At 32.0% G+C, this 17,994-nt stretch overlaps 1 protein-coding gene across 3 annotated transcripts; it reads right to left on the bottom strand.

Moving 5' to 3' along the window:
- Positions 1-825: 825 nt before the first annotated feature.
- Positions 826-17,029, bottom strand: LOC132636266 (photosystem II 10 kDa polypeptide, chloroplastic-like). Of its 3 annotated transcripts, none has more exons than XM_060353037.1 (5): positions 16,766-17,018; positions 15,648-15,706; positions 14,006-14,061; positions 13,840-13,892; positions 826-1,075 (listed from the first exon to the last, which is right to left on the bottom strand). In XM_060353037.1, exons 1-5 carry the CDS (start codon positions 16,914-16,916, stop codon positions 981-983), a joined length of 414 nt encoding a protein of 137 aa, XP_060209020.1. In that variant the 5' UTR covers positions 16,917-17,018; the 3' UTR covers positions 826-980. The 3 variants fall into 3 exon arrangements, with proteins under 3 accessions (XP_060209020.1, XP_060209021.1, XP_060209023.1); XM_060353038.1 differs by having other exon boundaries at positions 1,035-8,331; positions 16,766-17,029; XM_060353040.1 differs by having other exon boundaries at positions 1,035-8,378; positions 16,766-17,026.
- Positions 17,030-17,994: the final 965 nt, after the last annotated feature.

The following is a 17,994-nucleotide window of genomic DNA, read 5'->3' as shown; positions in this document are numbered from 1 at the left end:
TGTATATAATATGTGCCCTGTGGGTATGATAGAGTAATGAGTGTTTTTCTGACTAACAGTCCCATATCTTATCATGTTAATATATAATATATACCATGTGGGTATCATAATATACTGTAATAGTATACTTCAACTGCTACTGATTTAATATACTATATGCTAAAATATGTTGTATTTTGAGATACAGAAAAAATATATATATATCAGGTATTCCTCTTATTGATATAAAAAATAAAAGATAAAAAAAAAAAAAAAAAGGAGCCAAACAGTAGAAGTATGGCAAAAAAAACAGGAACTAAAGAAATAAATAATTTGAAAAAATGAAATTAAAAAAAAGAGAAAAAATAAATAAAAATCACAAGAACTAAAAAGGAATAATAAATAAAACTAACAAAAAAGGTGAATGAAATTAAATTATGGAGATAAAAAAATAAAAAGAAAAGAAATAGATGAAATTAAAAAGGAACAAGAAATTCAAAAAATAGAGAAAAAAAATAAAAATAAAAGAGCTAGAATTAAATATGGAATCAAATTATGATAGTATGATTTGGGAAAGAAATAAACGAACAAAAAAAAGGGGGAAAAGTTAGAAAAAAAAGAAGCACAAAAGAAAAAAAGATAAAAAGTAGAGAAATAAAAAAGAAACAATTACCTATAAAAATTACAATGGGTAGGAAGGATAAATAATTTTAGGGGTATAAAAGTAAAAGGAATTACTTATTTTGAGTGTAGTGGACATTGATGTTGTGTAGTGGACATTAGTGTTCTTTCCCCTAAATTTAACGGCCTAATAGTGTATGTTACCGTCAATTGTTTTCAAGGTACTTGAAGCAAAAGGTTATAATAATAAATACATAATTAAATCATGGCACACACAGATTTGATTAAGAGACCGAGAAGTCCTTTTTAGTACATGTTACACATATATGGTATAAGATCGAATTAATACAACTTTAACTTTTGGTGGGATAATTAATTATCTACTGGGCCAATGCACTTGTGTTGTAGACAAGCAGAGCACCTCCTGCAAGAAGTCCAGCCAGCGTTACAGCCCAAATGGCTAAGCCAGTCTTACCTGCAATTTTCAATATGCTTCAGATATAAGAGGGGAAAAACACACTTGGCTCAATAACTCTATCACTAGTTAGGAAAGAAATGAAAGGTCCACCAAATTTTTTCTATTAGAAGTAACATAGAAAGAGTTTAATTTTTTTTTTTAAATGAATTCAAAAGGAGGCTGCACACTAGGAGTGACAGTGATATATTTTTTTTTTTCATTAGAGTTAGCAGAAGAAGGTAATTTTTCGAAAGAACGTAGTTTTCTGATTTCAGAAATCAACTTATCAATTCTATCATGTAACAAAATAATCTGTTCACCCAATATATTCATATAAATATTAGCGTAGTTTTGTTGCTTCATCATATCATTAATATGTTTAGTAGTGATTTGTAAAGTATCATTTTCAAATAATTTTGAAAAAACTGCAAACTAGAGAACTTTGTCATCATCTAACCGTAAAATGGGAAATATTTTTTTGAAAAAAGGTTTTCCCAAAATTATATGGTTTGAAATATTTTTCACAAGTACAAACCTTGCGGGTATTCAAACCTTTTCTTTGCAAATATAAATTCTTGGTAATTTAAAATTAATTTTCATTTTCTGCCCATTAGCAAAACTGAGATTATGAGTAGTTATATAAAAATATCAGGGGGGAATTAATCCTTCCTGGATGCAGTTTAAGTCTGCCCCACTATCAACTAAAGCAGTAAACTCTTTTTTAAAATGGTAATCAGTTAAAAGAGTAATTTTTATAAAAAATGTTTGGAGAAATTCTTTATTCGCCTCATTACCTATACCTTCAATGGCTGAGGTTTCTATAATCTGTTTGCCTTCATGGAAGCCCTCAATTCTAGAAATTCTTTGATCCAAAATTCTATTATCTTTCTTGAGATTCGATCTCTCTCTTTTTAGATTATCAATCTCTATTTTCAAGTCCTATGTTGTGGTAAGGGAGTGCTTATGATGTTTCTCCTTTGTTCAAGAAGTCTTTTAACTTCAGACATAGTGTATGGGCCTCATGATTCTCGGTTTTGTTTTCACCTTGGATTTCAGGTGCCTCATGAACTTGATCGATCATCTAAGACCTGATATCCAAATCTTTGATCATCTTTAATAATTCAACCAAGTTATTACCATCTAAAATATTGATATTCAAATCTTTGAGCTGAGAGAATATCGTCTTCCTTGTTGCCTTTACTAGAACAAGGCTGTCCTATTTGACAAGGAGCACATTCTTCATCAGAATCCGAAGAAATATAACTTTCATTATCAAGAACTCTGAGATCTTTATTTGAAGCAGAATCCTTTGTTGTATCTAAATCAAAACCTGGATCTTCTGGTTCTGAATTCAACAATAATTTGGACAACGTGTCCTTTAATTCCTCATCAATGTTAAGACTATTAATGTAACGACCCTTCCGGTCGTTATGGAAATTTCGGACTCCATTGGGAATTCCGAGGCCGCGGGTGGATTCGTAGGGCGTTTTTTTGTATTCTGCATGTTTTGTGTTGTGTTTTTGAGGCCTTGGATGAAATGTGGGGCGATAAGGGGAAAACTAGACAAAAAATCTAGCTCACTGCCCAAAATGCACCACTGTGGCGGTGGGAGTACCGCTGGAGCGCTGGTCAACCACTTTCTCTTGGGGCCGCTGTGGCTGGCCATTGCCCGCTACGGCAATGCCGCTATAGCGGTGAGGGGATTTATCTTGGGTCCGCTATAGCGGTGGCTTGACCGCTTTAGCAGGACCGCTGCACCAGCGTAGTGACCGCCGCAGCAGCGTAGTGACCGCTGCAGCGGTCGACAGGAAGACAGAATTGGGTTTTTAATGCCTTAGTGTTATATTTTCATTCATAACACACCAACACACTTTCCCACAAGTACCTAAAGAGGATTTTCAAACTATGGCAAGTTAACCTTGAGAGGTAAATCTCTTTGCTTTCCATTCCATCTGTTATTTTAATCATCTTCATGGGTCTTTAATGGTGAAAATGAAGTAGGAACCCTAGAATATCAATAAACCTTTTAAACTTAATGGGTTGCGATTATTAACGCGTATTTATCATTTAAATGGATTGATTAATTGCTATTTGTCATAAATTGAACATTTAGAATAGTAAACTTAGTGATTGAGACCTAAGGTTCTCTAAAAATGATGTCTTTGCCATAGAAAGCTGTTTGTAATGAGAATGTTTGATAGAATGTGCTATAAATTGATGGTTTATGAATATTAGGGGATTTGATAGGTTGTTTATCACCTAGAAAATCATCCACCCTTAGAATGGGGAGAAGGAAAGGTATTTCTTGCCTTGGTATTTGCAAATTAAACAATGTGACTCATTGAGCCTTCTATTTTTAGACAGCGAACGTATTGAGGCTTTGAGGAAAGGAAAGGCTGTAGCAGAGTGACGGGCATTGTTCCAGCTCTACTTTGAGGTAGGTTACGGTTTACTTGAATTAAGACTTTAGTTAGTTGATTGTATGTTTGTGATTTCCTTCGGACAAAGCATGTCTAGTTTTCATGCACGAGATTGTGTAGCAACACTCTTATGTGAATGCGAATTGAGTGTTTGTGTAGACTTCATGCCATTATTCTTGTGTGAGTGAATCTGCAGTGATGTGTTGTGATGAGAAGCTAATCTAATCTTCTCGATGGTATTGTGTCATGATATGATGAGTTGAGTATTGATATTGAAAGGTAAGAAACACTGTTATGAAAAGGCACACATGTGACCTAAATTATGAGCTCGTGGTCCGAGGATAGTTCCGGAAACGAGAGGTACATTGATTTGTTCCGTTTTGGAGGTTCGTTCCGGAGCGGAGGTTTGCGCTCGGGTCCGAAGAATATTCCGGAACGAGTGGTACACAGACACCATGGGTCCCCTGCAGGTCATGACTACTGAGCTAAGACATCAGCTAGCATGTATGTACAGTGCGTGTGGTTATTATGGTAAATTTGTTCCCGTTGTTGACTTACGTGATTGTGATGCTTGACATCTTAGTGATTGATTGTGATTGTTCTTAGTTGAATTACTGTGATTTACTGATGTTCCTGATTGGTGATTGGCGTGTTTTATTCTATTGATTTTACTAAATATGCATGATACTAATCTTAGTCGACCTATGATGCTTACCAGTACATAGTGTTTGTACTGATACTACCTTGGGGTGAGCTTCTTCCCATGCCAATCCTCCCTAAGATCTTCTTGCTATGATGTCTTTTTGTACTCTAGACATTATGGATTGATTACTTGTTAGACTTCAGATTCTTAGACATGTTTTTGGCTTAGAGTCCTGTACGATGACTTTCAAATTTTGGGGATTGCAATAATTAGAACTTCCGCACTTACTACAGTATTTATGGCGTGATTTACTTGTTCTTTTGTTGTTAAATGAGCAATAATTGTTTAGCTTGATTTATATAAAAACCGGATTGAATGGATAGGTGTTTTGTATGTTGGTTCACCCACTAGGATTTAGATGGATGCCACTTATGGCGGGTTAGATCGTGACAATTAATCTTTTGCTTAACTTTGCAGTCTTTACAATAGGGACCAATCCTGCCACATTTCTAGCCAGAATTTGAATTTTTGCTTTTTATGAAATCCTTCTTTTTTCTAAATTCCTTTTTTCTTCTTTCTTTCCCATGCGTTTCTTTTTCCATTCAGAATTAAAAGCTTGAAAATCCTTCTTATTCTTCTTATATGCCTATGAGGCTCTTTGGTTTTGGCAATCTCCATACTGAATTGTCCACAGAATTTCCCTAATTGCTATCTTTCATTTAGACGATATCTCTTGATTTGTTGACTCAGCTTAATCTCATCGCATAGGGATAAACTTTCTTGGATACAAGTATCTATTAACTTTCCATAGGTGTATTCATCATAATTGATGTTGGTTTCTCTTTTTCGAAAACTTTCCTAACTCTTTCTGCCAAAAAAACTAGGTAGCCCATCTATAAACTTGGACTTTCTACCAAAAAAACTAGGTAGCCCATCTATAAACTTGGACTTCCAAGGGGTGTTATTACACTCAAGTAGCTCCATAACCCTACTAATGAATACATCCGTGTACCAACTAAATGATGCAAAGGTTTTGCATCGCAGATTCTGAAGCATAGTCTTAATATTTTCACTATTATCAGACCACCTTCTAGAGAAATGTTCTATTATATTAATGACCAAAGAGTAGACAACATTTTATCCTTGGGTTGTCCCAATTGTATGGTCATCTTTGACAGCATTAGAATCCTATTACGATGGTCTTGGGTTAAATAATTATTCCACCATCCTCTCAATTGGTCAGGAAAACCGACACTCATTATTTCAGCAATAGTCTTATTGTTATTATTATTTGCTTTACAAATCGTGTTGTACATGAGCATCATACGTATAACATTATAAATTTGCCTTTCGATATAACCATCAATATTCCACACATAAATATTTTTACTACTATAACTGTTATTTAAAATATACTTTCTTCAAATAACACGTCTTGGGGAGTGGGACGGGATAGTAAAACATCCTCTGAGTAGGCTTATGAGCATACTTTTTCAATTTATTAATTAATTTCATCAGACACTTTCTGTTTATAATCATCATCAGAAAGGTCGAAATCATCCTCATCTCCTTCCGCATTCAACAGACTGATTTTTATATTTTTAATTTTATCATCAAGCAGTTTTTCAATTTCTAAAAACGCTTTTAATTTAAAATCTTGGATTTCAGGAGGAGACTGCACACTAGGAGTAGCAATGGTTTCCTGCTTTTCCTCAGTAGAGTTAGCAGAAGAATGTAATTTTTAAATTTTGGAAATCAATTTTTTAATTTTATCACGTAACAGAATAATCTGTTCACCCAATATATTCATATAAATATTGACGTAATTTTTTTGCTTCAGCATATTATTAATTATTAATATGCTTAGTAGGGGTGTACATGGACCGGATTGGTTCGAATTTTTTAAACACAAAACCAAACCAATTGCGTCGGGTTTTAAAATTTATACACCAAACCAAACCAATAAAATTCGAGCTTTTCAAACTCCGATTTTCTCAGGTTATTCGATTTTCTCGGATTTTTCCTTTTTTTTCCCCCCGGAATAGTCTTGATACAAAACATATACACTTTTACTTCAAATATTTCTTTAGTCCTAGTAAAGATACAACTATATAATTACGGTGCTTCTTAAGAAAATAACACAAAATGTGAGAAAAGTGATTACATTGTATTAAATATTCAGCAAAAGATAATAAAATCGGTTAAAATAGATATTGCTAATTAATAAACCATAAAGAAAATGACCCTAATCTAAAAATACTAAGTCATCTAAAATAAGTACAGCTAACAAGTATTAGTTACATGACAAAGAAAAAAAACTTAAGCTATGTATTTTCACTCCCTAAACCAATTATACAAAACTAAAGAATATATATCCAACATTATTGTCATTTTTAGTGGTAGATTGAATTTCTTTTGTTAGCATTAGTATTGATTTGATTTTGATTTGAACTTTATTTGAGTTACTAACATTCATAGGATATAAAACTTATTGACATTCAAAATTCTAAGTTCAAACTTGAATAATATAATAATAGATAAAAAACTACGAAAAAATTTAAGAAATATTTATAAATTATATTACAAATAAATATTTTTATGTATAAAATATTTTAAAAACTGAATACATGTAATGTCGGGTTGGTTTGATTCGGTTTGACTTATTTTAGCTAAAAACAAATCAAACCAATTATGGTCGGATTTTTTTTTTAACACCAAACCAAGTCAAACCAAACCGCTAGTTGAGTTTTTTTCTCGATTTATCGGTTTGGTGCGGTTTGTCTGTTTACTTTGTACACACCTAATGCTTATTTGTGATTTGTAAAGTATCATTCTCAAATAATTTTGAGAAAGCTGCAAAATGGAGAACTTTGTCATCCTTTTCAATTTGAAAAGATTGTTGTGGAGGAAAGATAACATTAATAATTTCTCCATTAGTCAACCGGTATTCCCTTTCTAAAACAGAAATATAATTTTCCACATGTTTCGTCATAAACCAAGAACCGAAAGATATAATCTTGTCAAGTTGTGAAACATCTTTATAATATTCTTCTTGGAAATAAGCTCTTTCTTTTGTCTCAAAACTTTCAAAAAATCATTTATTAAATGATTCCTATCTGGGTTTGAAAAATTCAGTCATTGATCTATTTTCTTGCGGGTGATCCCAGACTAAAATTAATTTTTTGGACTTTATCCATTAAATACTTAAAAAATCCATTTCTGACTCGGTAATTTTCGTGTCTTGAATACCAATGACTATTATCTTTGTCGATTCTAATACTATTAATCCTATTATTATTCGTTTATCTTATCTGAGAAGTAGAAGTTCTAGATGAAGATCTAAAAATATAATCGCGAAATATAAGAATGATATAAAGAATTTGATTTAGTCCATCTTGACTTTGTGTTGATACTATTATGTTTGTCTATCAAGAATTTTGGTTTTGCGAACCTTAACTTGATAGTCCCATCTGGGTTTGTTTAATTTCAGTAACATCTGTATTCAAATTACGGGCAGCTCCCTTTATGACCCATTTTTGGGGAAAATCAATTTCATCCCATTTAATAGGTCTGCGAGTTGTAACCTTGGATCTACCAAAATTAATTTCTATTAAAGTAGTTTCATTTTTAAAATCCAAAATTGTGCACATAGGATTCATAGAATATAAAGGTTTAAAATATATCGGGAAAATACATAAATCCCCCCCCCCCCCCCAAACGTATACTCGGATTAATTATGACGCACCCAACCTTTGCGGACGACCTATTACCCCCCTGGCCTTATTTTTTTCTGTATTTTTGTACCTTTTTTTGGCCATTTTCGTGTCAACTAGAAGTAGCAGCGCATGAGGGTATAGAAGCTGCTTAAAATTCAACCAAATACACCTCAAATCTCCACCCAACAGCCTCAAATTTCAGGTTTCGAATTCCTCTCGACGTTTCAATTCTTTTGAGATATTACCCATTCCAATCGGAGTTCGTTTGTGGCAACCCGAAACTTCGAACTCGAAGCTTCAATGGAGCTCGTCAATGGCGGACTACTTTGCTTTGAATTTTTCACCTTTCCATGGTTATTACGTTCTCTAGCTTCGACGTCCTTCTCCAATAGGCTCAATCCAACAAATGAATCCAAAAAACACTAGCTCACCTTTCCGGCTTCTTCAAAATTTCAACAATGGAGGTTTTCAAAACTTTATCACTTCCAAGCTTCTCTAATCAGTCAATAAAATGAGTTTTAGCTCCAATCTATCATGACAAGCTGATTTCAACAACACATGAACAACACCCAGATTTCAATCCGCAGCTTTCAGACAATGAAGAAACCAGCAATGGTGATTCACGTTTTCAAGCCCGCATTCAGTTTTCAAATCTCAAAGTTCACTTAGGTTCAGCTCAAATTCATACTTCAAACAATAACTCCCAATCTAAATCACAAAAATCAAATAGATTTGCATAGATCTAAATCACGTTTTCAACAATTTTTTTTTTTTTGAACTTTTAGATCTGTTCGTGACTAATATAAACTCAAACAATGACACACTACTTCAAGAAAATCACCAACAACAGTGGTTTCTATTTTTAGACTTTCTGATTTTGCAATTTTTTTTTTTTTTTTGTAGTAATCAATCCAAGAAGACCTAAGCAAACTGAAAAAAAATGATGAAGAAGAAGACTGGGCGCGTGTATCACACTTAACAATTAAAAAGTGAGGCTCGTGTAAAAATGGCCAAAAAAGGGTACAAAAATACATAAAAAATAAGGTCGGGGGGTAATAGGTCGCCTGCAAAGGTTGGGTGCGTCATAATTAATCCGAGTATACGTTGGAGAGGGGGGGGGGGGGGGGGAGGTGTTTTATGTATTCTCCCAAATATATCCTATAGCAAATGCATATAACTTTAGCTTCAGCCATACAATCATAGCCATGTAACTTGACACTTAATATTAAAGCGTTTAAAGAATATTCATAGGATACCTACAAGTTAGAATAAGCATTAAAATATACAGGATCATATACCAAACTGGTTTGGATTTTCCCTATTAGGGATTTTTTCCAGTTTTGGTTCCTGCCATCTCTTAAAGCTGCTATAAAGCTTTTAGTTAAGCCTCTTAATGTAAGTGGCTTAAATGCAACCTGTACTAAACCAATGTGCATGAATCTACAAGTTTCCTTATAGTGGGATAAGTCACTCTCAGATAATAATCGATTAATAGTTTCTTCGTAATTTTTACCACTTATTTGAGACCTAATTTCTCAAAGGTTCCCATTTGATATATTAATTTGGTCTGATTTTTTTGAGATTGTCCACTTATTAGAAAATCTAATTGTTGAGGCATATCATATTCCTCTTTTTTTACTATTCTTAACAGTATTTTTTCTTCCAATGATGTTCATTTAAACAAGTGTGTTGAACTCTCTATCACCTATATCTATGTCTGCAACATGGCTCTGATACCATAATTTATGCTCGGATCGCACGAAATAGATAATACTACATAGGTACGTTTATAGGTTAATAACCCAGTCATGGAGGTTGTTCAACTCTAAACAAATCCAAAAACAGCCCTTACGCCATCTCGGCTCAGCTGGCAAACAAACAGGACCATCAGCCTGACCTTAGTACCATCCTTTGTGAACAATAACTGTTTAAAGCATTTTCACCATAATACTTACTAGAATAGTATGATATAGTTCAACACTAAGAGTTTAGCCTATAATTTAAGCTAAATCTAAATACTAAATTTAAAATTTAAAACCAAATAAAAGAAAAATTACCTAAAAATCTGCAGGTTGAAGGTTGTGATCAGCAGTGTTTTAAAAGGCAGTTCTGGGACTCGCCTCGGGGCTCGCCCCGGGACGGGGCACTAGCAAAATGCCTCAGGGCTCACGTGCGGGGCTTAATTCCTGCGAGGCTTACGCCTTAAGCGCCCGATTGTACGCCCTAAACACGCCTAACGCCTAACGCTCGGGGCTCGCCTAACAGTTCTTACACAATTATATGTTAAATTCCTTAATTAAAACCGTTGACCCTCATAATTCTTTAACAAATGATTGATACTTAATAATTTTTCATTTACCGAAATAAGAAGATTGGTTACAACTCAAATAACAAGTCGTAGTATTGCATATTTACTATATGAGAACATCGTGAGGGTGAATATCACTTAATATTTCTTTTAAGAATACATAACCGAATTGTGAATTTTCACTTGTCATTGGTCTTTTGTCCTATGTATCAAATTATCATATTTTATTATTTCTCTATTTGAAAGTAATTTTATTTTTATTCATGAAGGAGTTACGTTTCAATTATAATACTGATAAAGTTGTTTATAGGGAGATACAATGAATAGAATGATAGTAAAATTGTTTTAACAAATTGTGATTTTTCATTGTTTGAAAGTTAAGATGTTAGAGTTGATTTGCATTTCATAATAGCTTTTATTTCATTATATTGTTTATACTTGTAAGGTTATATATATATATATATATATATATATATATATATATATATATATATATACACACACTTTTCTTTTATTTTTTTTATGTAATTTTACCTATTTAAAAATATTTATTATAATTATATTATTTTATGAAATACAAAAAATTAAATACCCATGGGGCTTACGCCCCGTGCCTCGGGGCTTACGCCTCACCGAGGCATATGTAAAACGTCCCGCCTTACGCCCCTGCCTTTTTAAACACTGGTGATCAGAAGGAGTAAAGATGCTGTAAGTTGCAAACTTTTATTATAATTGAAAAATATTTTACAAAGAGCTAGAAAGAAGGTGGTTCTAAAAAACTTGCATCTCTTCCTAATCTAAAGATCCATTATATAGAGGATCAAATAAAAAAACTCTTAAATAACTACAGTACAATGGCTAACATTTTTTTACAGTTGGCCGACACCTTTACACAATTTCAAAAGAAAAAGGCAATAATACAGATGCCTTTTAAAAAGTAAAAGTAAAAAAGATAAAAACTTTATTAAAGTTTTTCTTTCCTTTATTAAAGGTTTCAACATTAAGGTTGTTGAGACTTCTATTATTTCATCTTTTCTTTTCTCTTGTCATTTGCTTGTGGGAAAGATTCTTCCTGTTGTCTTATTGACTCTTAAAGTTTTTCAAAATATTTATCAGTATCATCAATGTGCTCGATATGCTCATATGGCTGAGATTCTCCTGCCAAGTAATTGCTATCATCATCATTGTCCTCAACAGTATTTGCCGATGCCATAGTTACGGCGCTTTTAATTCAAGATTCTGCATTAATTTTTTATTTTTTTTCACTTTTGACATATAGGAGGCTATAATCTCCTGTTTGGTCATGAATCCTTTTTTCATTTGAATTCTCTTGGCAATATGCTTGAATGGACTAAGAGCTTCTTACTGTTGTTTTATTTTAATTAACTCTCGATAACCGGCTATAGCCATGTTAATTTGGTATAATTCTTGGTCATGAATATCACCTTTGACATTTTTCTGGACGAGTTTCTTCCAGAATTTGGTATAAAAAAATCTGTGAAGACAGGGAACATTTTGCGAGGTATTACCCACCTCAACAAACCATTATTTCATGTTCCATGGGATTGAAAACTAAATGAAGAAATGCATATGAGCAATTCCTTCAATAAACATATTATTATTCTCCAATTCTATTAGTTTATGAGAAACATTGGCCTATTCAATATATAAACTTTTGAATGGTTCTGAAAGACTTTTTACAGATGGACCATTATTCATCCACCATTGGCAGAAACAATTGGGTATACCTTATTTATAAACATTGACACAATTTTTTATGAACCATGAATGCTTTTTAGTAGCATTTTCATATAATAAAGCTTTATTAAAGCGCTCTATATAGTCTTAGTAATTGAATTTAACCGGGATTTTTTTGCTTAGGATGAAGATATTCTTTTTCGCTGAGTGTACTGATTCCCCATTCTTATAAGGCCCTCTAGGTCCCCATGGTCATGCACAACTTTTTATGTTAATACACATGCCGAACACGAACGAGAAGTTCCTAGATTGGTTATAAATTATAAACCTCTTAATAGAGTTTTAAAAGGGATTAGATATTGTATTCCGAATAAAAAATATTTATTAAATAGACTTCATAATGCTATCATATTTCAAAATTTGATTTAAAGTCATGATACTAGCAAATACAAATTGCTGCAGATGTTAAAAAGATGTCAGCCAATTGTAAAAAAGATGTCGTCCATTATACTGTAGTTATTTTGAAGTTTTTTTATTTGATCCTCTATATAAATGATCTTTACATTAGGAAGGGAGACATGTTTTCAGAACCACCTTCTCTCTCCTTCTAAAATATTTTTCAATTATAATAAAAGTTTACAGCTTACAGCATCTCTACTCTTTCCGAGCACAACTTCAGATTTTAGGTAATTTTTCTTTATTTTGTTTTACATTTTAAATTTAGTATTCAGATTTAGCCTAAATTATAGGCTAAACTCCTGGTGTTGAACTATATCATATTATACTATTAAGTATTATGGTGAAAATGCTTTAAACAGTTACGGTTCACAAAGAATGATACTAAAGTCAGGCAGAGACAAACAGATAATAATAGAATTCATAGTATTAAAATCGACAAAGATAATATTGTCGGTGGTATTCAAGACCCGGAAATAACCTAGTAAGAAATGGACTTTTCAATATATATACACACACTACATTGTATTACAAGTTTGATATAAAGAGTTAGCATGTTGTAATATGCTAATGAACCTATTAATATGAACAAAGATTGGGTAAATTTCATAAATGATCACATAAGTATGTTTTCTGACAAAAAAAATAATAAAGCTTTCATCCTATACTAATAGGAAAGTCACAATTGCCAGAAAATCCAACAAGCGTTAATTTTTTATATTATATATTTTATTTTTATTTTTATAATAAATAAAGACTCGATCAAAAGCGGACCGACCTAACCTAATTTTTAAAATCTTCCCATGAGTTCTCCACCTAATCTCACCACTTTTAATATATCCAAATGTCGTATCTTACGTTTCCTTTAAAAATCACCTTCCATATAAACCCTCAATATTGCCTCCTTATTTTCAAGATTTTCATTCAATAAGGATTCTTGTTTACAGAGCTCTCTGATTCCGAGTATATATGATTTCTGTATATATATATATATATATATATTCTCTCAAAATCTCTCGTAAAATACTCCAACAAAACAATTCTAAATCAATCAGACAACAAAAAAGGTCCATGAATTCAAATTAATTTATCACGAGATTATTACTTTCGACTCGATGCTATGATAATTCCTTCTGATGCACTAGTAATAACTAGTATCCTAGTAACTATTACCATAAAATGCAATTTCTTACTATCCCAGACAATGTATCAATTTTCAATATATATTAATTTGTACCTTCTAAAAAGTGAGTCGAGTTAGGTCAGGCCAGTCCGCTTTAAATTGATCGACACTTACAAGAAATATAAAAGGTTAAAAATATAGAGTAAAGAATAATTGTCACTCATTAGAATGTTGGATTTTCCAATAAATATAACTTTTTTGTTAGTAGATGAAAGTTTTGTGATTGTTCTGTCAGAAAACACAATTATATCACTTTGATGATTTTTCTTTTGTAACCATTTATAAAATTTACTTAACAAAAGTTTACATCATTACTGCACAGAACATACATAAACTCAAATAATAATTGAAGTCATACCTCCAACATAGACATCGCCACTCGGAGACCAGTCATCCGGGTTGTAAATAGGACTGCATTTTAGTCCAAGTATTGTATGAGTTAATAATAGATACTGCATCTTTAGAGTAATTAATTCATTTGAGTGTCATTTTCTGTTAAGTGGGAATTAGTCAGAATCACCAACCTGTATCCATCAACATTAGCTCCGTATTTGTTCACGAATTGGTATACACCCTTTCCCTGTACATGCATAGCAACAATATTTGCCAAATTAATATCACTACAAATTATATCGACAAGCTGCTATTAATTAACTTACTTTCTACGTACCGTCATATAAAGTTTTTTCAATTTCTTATTTATTTTCTCGTGTTTGGTACGAAGGAAAACGTTTGTAACAGGAAATGTTGTTATTCCTGTAATCAAACTATAAACGGTAAATTAGAACACGTTAAACAAAAGTTTTAGTTTCAACTCCACATAAAACTATGTTTCCTTAAGGAATTTAAGTTTTAGTTTCAACCCCACAGAAAACTATGTTTCCTTAAGGAATTTAATCCCCTCTCAAGATAGAACGAAACTCTATTCTGCAATACTGACAATCAAAATTACAGAACTTCAACGAACTCAACAAACGACATAAAATCACACGAAACTTACTTTTCAACTTTGAAAACGATGCGCAAAAGAAGGGATGAAGAAGAATGATTTTCAAAGAGTATATATTTCTTTGTTGGTGATTTCAGTGTCGGAAATAAGGCGAAGCCTCTAAAAATTTATAGTCAACTAACAGGTGCCAAAGGTATCTGTTCGAGAATAAGATGACTTTTAACTTGGGCCGCGAATGTTCAAATTCGTAAACAACCGTTGGGAAATAATTCCACGAAAATTAAATTAAAGAAATAAATTTTGCGGGAATTAATATCAGGAAAAAGAAATGAAAATGAAAAATAAATTTTGATCCAAAAAGATTATCAATCCGAAGCTAAGCGGCGACATAGCGAGGGGAGTCCCTCTTCTCAACTCTTTATGAGCTAAAAGATATGCTACTACATATAAACATATAAATGTTGTTTTCCACCACCAATGTGGGAAAAAGCTCACTTGAAAAAGTTAATTTTTTCAAATTTCGTTTCCCCCATAATTTGTTGCCCTCTATTTTCCAATTCACACTTCACCTTTATAGTCCACCACTAAGTGTCTTTAAAGCCCAACAATTGGTTTCGTAAAAAATATTTTGGTAAAAAATAAGTGAATGTCTTACTTATTTTCTGATGTATGATAAATAAGCAGAAAATATTATCTCAAAAGTATTCGCATTTATGTATTGAAGGGTAGAGAGAAGACAATCAGTGTGAAATGTCATTATAGAACTTAATTTTCCGATTTTCACTCGAAAGTCATTTTCTTTATTTTTAAGAAATTTATTTTCTAGAAAAAATATTTTTCAAAAATTTAGCCAACCAAACATAAACTAATTGAAAAACATTTTCACAAGTTCTTCTCTTCCAAATACACCTATATCGAAGAAAATAATTTACAGAAAAATAAAAAGTAATGGGCATGACACAGGGTGTCAAGAGGGTCATTTGCACTTCTATACCTATTTTGTGGTGGTCTTTGATTTTTGCTCCTCAAGACAAACAATTCGTTTGGAGGCATAAATATGTAATTTCCCATTATAATATTTTATAAATTATGTCCCCGCACTTAAGAACTTATGTGTTGCTAAGCATAAGTTTGATTTTGAAAGGCAAATATTAAAGATCAGCTGTTTGAAGGTCAAACGGTGCAATTTCTTCGTGTTTGTTAAGATTAGAACAAACCTTGGCCGGCCTGCCCGAGGCATCAACACCATCTTCCAATTTCATGCCTCCATTAATTCCTAATTTACACATAAATTTTGTTATCAACGATCAGCAAATAATTTATTGCATGACAATTTGTTTTCATTTACATAGTCTTAGTAATGAAAAAAAAAAGCCACATGGAGAGACAGTTAATTTTATCACATGATCACTGAATCTTTATTAAATATAAAAATAAATTAACTAAATTTTATCCACTATAAGACAGTTAATTTTATTATATGATCACTGAATCTTTATTAAATATAAAAATAAATAAATTAACTTTTATCCACTGTAACATTAAAGTAAAAAAAAAAATTCTTTATCTGATAAAAGAAATTAAACCTTAACAATATAATAGCAAACCACTAAATTAATCCATTAATTATAACGACAGACCTATCTATCAAGTTGATATTATTATAGTGGATAAAGTTAATTATTTTACTGTGATAAAAATTAGTTTTGCGATTTTAACTGCTATACTCCCTCCGTCCCAATTATTTGACACTCTTTCTTTTTCGGTTAGTACGAAAAAAAAATACTAACATCTATCTTTCTATATATGTAGTAACAATTTAATTTTAAATTTCTCATTTTACTTTAAGGAGATTCTCCATCCAGTCCACTTTACTTTCTATTTTACCATGAGATACACTCTTAATAACAATTTAAGAAACCACGTGTTCTGACTATCATACTCCTTTTTTAATTATCTTTAATCATTTAAAATGTTAATCTCTTCAATAAATATTCTCTTATTAACCTCTCTTCACCTAGGTTAACGTTTATTACTTCCAACAATAAGTATTACTTAGGGAAAAGAAAAAATATACTTAATTATATCTTAATTTTTTAAAATGACAATTATATTGGACGATCTAATTTTAGTAAATACGACGAGTAAGGTGGACCAGAGAGAGTAATTTCTAGCCACACAAACACTTATGATTTATTTTAGTTCACAAGTTTTAAAAAAAAAAATCATTCTTAAATTTTATGACCAGCCAAGTACCTTAACATAAATTGAGACGGAGAGAGTAAACAAGTAAAATTTAGTTACTTTAATGTAAGAGGAAGTTAGAGAAACGGACCATAAGGCTTATCAGTTTTGATCTTCTTGCCACCACTGGCCACTACTCTCAGTCTGGAGGATGAAGGCCTTGCTAGTGATGCCTTTTTCACAGTAGTACTGAAGGGAGAAGGATTAAGGCTAAATGAACTCATCATCACTGCACTTGCCATATTCTAGTACTCTTTTATTTGCCTAGATTGTTTCTTTTTCTTTTTCTAAAACCTTGCTACTATTTTAATTTGCTGCAGGGTATGTTTATATTGGAGTAGTGTTTATAAAGACCATCCATTTGGCCATTTCTTACACGGGGCATTTCTCTTGTGGATATGATCATTATCATAATTATCATAAATCCTAATAATTGAAATCTAACATGTTCTACACTCTTCTAGTTTGATCCGTCCTATAATGGTTTGTATACTTGGAACTCACTCATTGGCTGGCCTCAACTGGGGTAATAGAAATTGACGGACTATCTATCGCTTTCTTCGCCACTCAAACTTTTAAAAATACACCCTCCGTTTTAATTTAAATGTCTTAATTTAACTAAGCATTAAAATTAAGAAATAAAAAGAGATTTTTAAATCTTATGATCCTAAATTAAAGATGTGTATAATATACTAAAATGTCCTTTAAATCTTATGATTATAAACTTGTCATGTATAATATTTGAATCGTCAATTTACTAAATATAGAAAGAGACTTTTTTTGAAAACAGACTAAAAAAATAAATAAATAAATAAATAAGACACTAAAATTGAGAGGGAGGGAGTAAGAAAAAAGAGAGAGGAAAAAAGAAAATCATCGTTGTTACAAAACAATAAAACTAATTGATAGGCTATTATGAGTTCAAGACTGGTCGCTATGGTGGAATTGGTAGACACGCTGCTCTTAGGAAGCAGTGCTAATGCATCTTGGTTCGAGTATTGTAGAGAAAGAGAGAAGAGAGTTCTTATTTCTTTTCAGGGATGAAATACAATGAAGGGAACATCTCTATTTATAGGAGAAAATTGACTTGGTCCCAAAGTTATTAACCCTAATATTTCTCCTAAAGATAGACATCTACAATATATGATAATATCTATAACAGTCCCCCTTGGATGTATATTTTGATAGATAATATGCCTCATAAAAACCTTACTAGAAAAAACCCAGTGGGAAAAATTCTAGTGAAGGAAAAAGAGTACACATTTCTACTAATACATATTTTGGTTGCCTCATTAAAACCTTACAAGAAAAACCCAGTGG

Source organism: Lycium barbarum, chromosome 4 (assembly GCF_019175385.1).
Source record: "Lycium barbarum isolate Lr01 chromosome 4, ASM1917538v2, whole genome shotgun sequence".
NCBI lineage: Eukaryota > Viridiplantae > Streptophyta > Magnoliopsida > Solanales > Solanaceae > Lycium > Lycium barbarum.
The sequence above is the reverse complement of the archived record's forward strand: the minus strand, read 5'-3'. Positions and strand labels throughout refer to the sequence as shown.